The sequence below is a fragment of the Penaeus chinensis genome, chromosome 23 (genome assembly GCF_019202785.1).
Source record: "Penaeus chinensis breed Huanghai No. 1 chromosome 23, ASM1920278v2, whole genome shotgun sequence".
Lineage (NCBI taxonomy): Eukaryota > Metazoa > Arthropoda > Malacostraca > Decapoda > Penaeidae > Penaeus > Penaeus chinensis.
The window spans coordinates 5,166,056-5,168,530 of NC_061841.1; the positions used below are offsets into that span (position 1 = coordinate 5,166,056).

Below are 2,475 nucleotides of genomic sequence, written 5' to 3' on the forward strand. Positions count from 1 at the left end.
CACCAATGAGCCAGTTAGGAGTACTGCCCGTCTCGCCCGTTCACCCTTTTCTTTGATTTACGAAATATTTTACATTATCTTATTTTGCTGTTACTAATATTAAAAAACATTATAATAATTATAATGTTTATAATAAAAATAACACCATCGATATCCATAGCACTAGTAAAAAACACGTTTTTCCCGCCAATTCAAATCACGTATGGTCACAAGGTCTATTAATTGACTCCTTTGTGGCTAAGCACTAGCAGAGCCATCTATGAGCAGACATTTCACAAAAAATATAGAAAATGGGCACAGCATTTTCCCCATTTTTTTTTCATTTTCCCCGACGGCATTGGGTTAAGAAATGGGTAAGCAGGTGAGCTAAGTAGAACTAGTAGCTAACACCTTGGTGAGTAAGCGCATGTGAAGCCATGTGCAAAGATGATCAATAAACAAAAAGACAGTGTGGGCATGGCATGTATTCTTGCCATCTGATCAACAGTGGATCAGTAGGCATAATGATGACTATCTAGACAAACAAAATGGGAGATAAACAGACAGACTAACATACAACCTGTCTATTTGAATTATCTTGCATTTACAAATATCTATACTCAGTTCTCTGAAAATAATAAGAAACAAAAAGGTGCACAGAGCAACAGGCACACAATAAACATACAAAGAAAATCACACATGTCATACCCATACCCTCCATCCTTCTCTCTTTCTCTCTCTGAATGGCACTGTTTTGATAATTGAGGGCCATATCTTGTGAGGGATTTGACATGTATTTCAAGAATGTATTTAAGTTTCTCAATCTATTTTTCTATCTATCTCTACCTTTACCCTTACCTCCCCCTTTCCCTCCCTCTACCAGGCAGTATGCCTGCCTGCCTGCCTGCCTGCCTGCCTGCCTGCCTGCCTGCCTGCCTGCCTGCCTGCCTGCCTGCCTGCCTGCCTGCCTGCCTGCCTGCCTGCCTGCCTGCCTGCCTGCCTATCTGCCTGCCTATCTGCCTGCCTGCCTGCCTGCCTGCCTGCCTGCCTGCCTGCCTGCCTGCCTGCCTGCCTGCCTGCCTGCCTGCCTGCCTGCCTGCCTGCCTGCCTGCCTGCCTGCCTGCCTGATCTCTTCTATTCCTTCTTTTTTTCTCTTCCTTACTTATCCTGGTTAATCTTTATAGTGATGATTCACCAAGATATGGCATTTTGAAGACTCTTGTAGAGGACAAAAAGTTCAAATCCATGAAATAATCTCCAGACACAAACAGTACCACCACAAATAAAGGAAAAAGACTACAGATAGCCCAAGTCCACACAGTGCTCCGAGTTTCAGCTCTATCTAGCCATGCACATTGAGGTGAAGACAATGACTTTCCTTGGGCAGTTGCCCAGTCATAGCAACTTAAGATTGTTGAATTGATTTTGTGACATGGAGTTGGGAAGACACAAGTGCTTCCCTACTGTAAAGATTTACCCTTTTCATCGTTAATCTTTGTGGTTTGGATGCCCTAAGATTGTGCAAATTGAAGCTGGTATAGATATTGTGACGTGGAGCTTACAGTGCATCTGTACTGTAAAGATTTATCTTTTCCTCTCACTCACTTGCTCAAACAAATTTTACCAATTCTTTCTGCATAAATCCACATCAGACTTAAATTTCCCACAAGCATATAACTTCATAACAAGACGGAGATTCTGCCACGGTAATATTAAATCTGTAATTAAACTATCAAATGATTTATAACACTTAAATGTTGAATGATAGAAAAACTCCATATGTTAAGAGACTGAACTTTAACGGTTGAATTTAACATGATCTTTTCGCAAAGTGACAAGTATTTCTGACATATAGATTAGATAAGCGAATCCTCCACCCGAGCAATTAGAATACTGATCAGTGTTAATTAATGGACCTAGGTGAATACATCTGCCTTGATAAATAACATAGCTCCTTTGTCCTTTGTAGAAGACAAATAAAGAAAAAAAAAGATGATATGTTCTCTAAAGACACCTGCAAAACTAAAGTAAATGAATAAATAATATTACACCAAAACTCACCCTACCCCACAATTTTCCTAAATAACATACCTTTTCAATTCTTTGGGAAAATAGTAACACCCACCACATCCCTTTCAGCACTGACCTTAGCCATGTTCTTCCTGCAGATGGGGCACTCGTTCCTGCCACACAGGACCCTCATCCTGGTGGAACACTCGAAGCACACAGGGTGATCGCATTCCCCTATGCTATAGGTCTCCACGGGACGAAAACACACCACGCACACCTCCTCCTCCTCTGCTGCGTTCTCCACCTTGGACACTCGGCCTTTGGATGACATCGTGCTTGGTCTCCTGTGCTATGAGGTGGGAAGGAACGACCGGAGAATTTCTCGCGTATTCCAATGAAAGAGAGCAATGTTGGGGGAGGTTCCGGAAAAAGGCGTGTGTGGTGTTGATGCAGTCTCGTTTCACACTGACTTGTTTTTTTTTTTCT

At 42.1% G+C, this 2,475-nt stretch overlaps 1 protein-coding gene across 1 annotated transcript in view; it reads right to left on the reverse strand.

The window, feature by feature from the left end:
• LOC125037417 (E3 ubiquitin-protein ligase ZNF598-like) overlaps nt 1-2,475 on the reverse strand; it is a 13,694-nt gene extending 11,219 nt beyond the window's left edge. Inside the window, exon 1 of the mRNA XM_047630560.1 lies at nt 2,126-2,475. Within this exon, the coding sequence (XP_047486516.1) occupies nt 2,126-2,320 (195 nt within the window). The 5' untranslated portion in view covers nt 2,321-2,475. The remainder of the gene's footprint in view (nt 1-2,125) is intronic.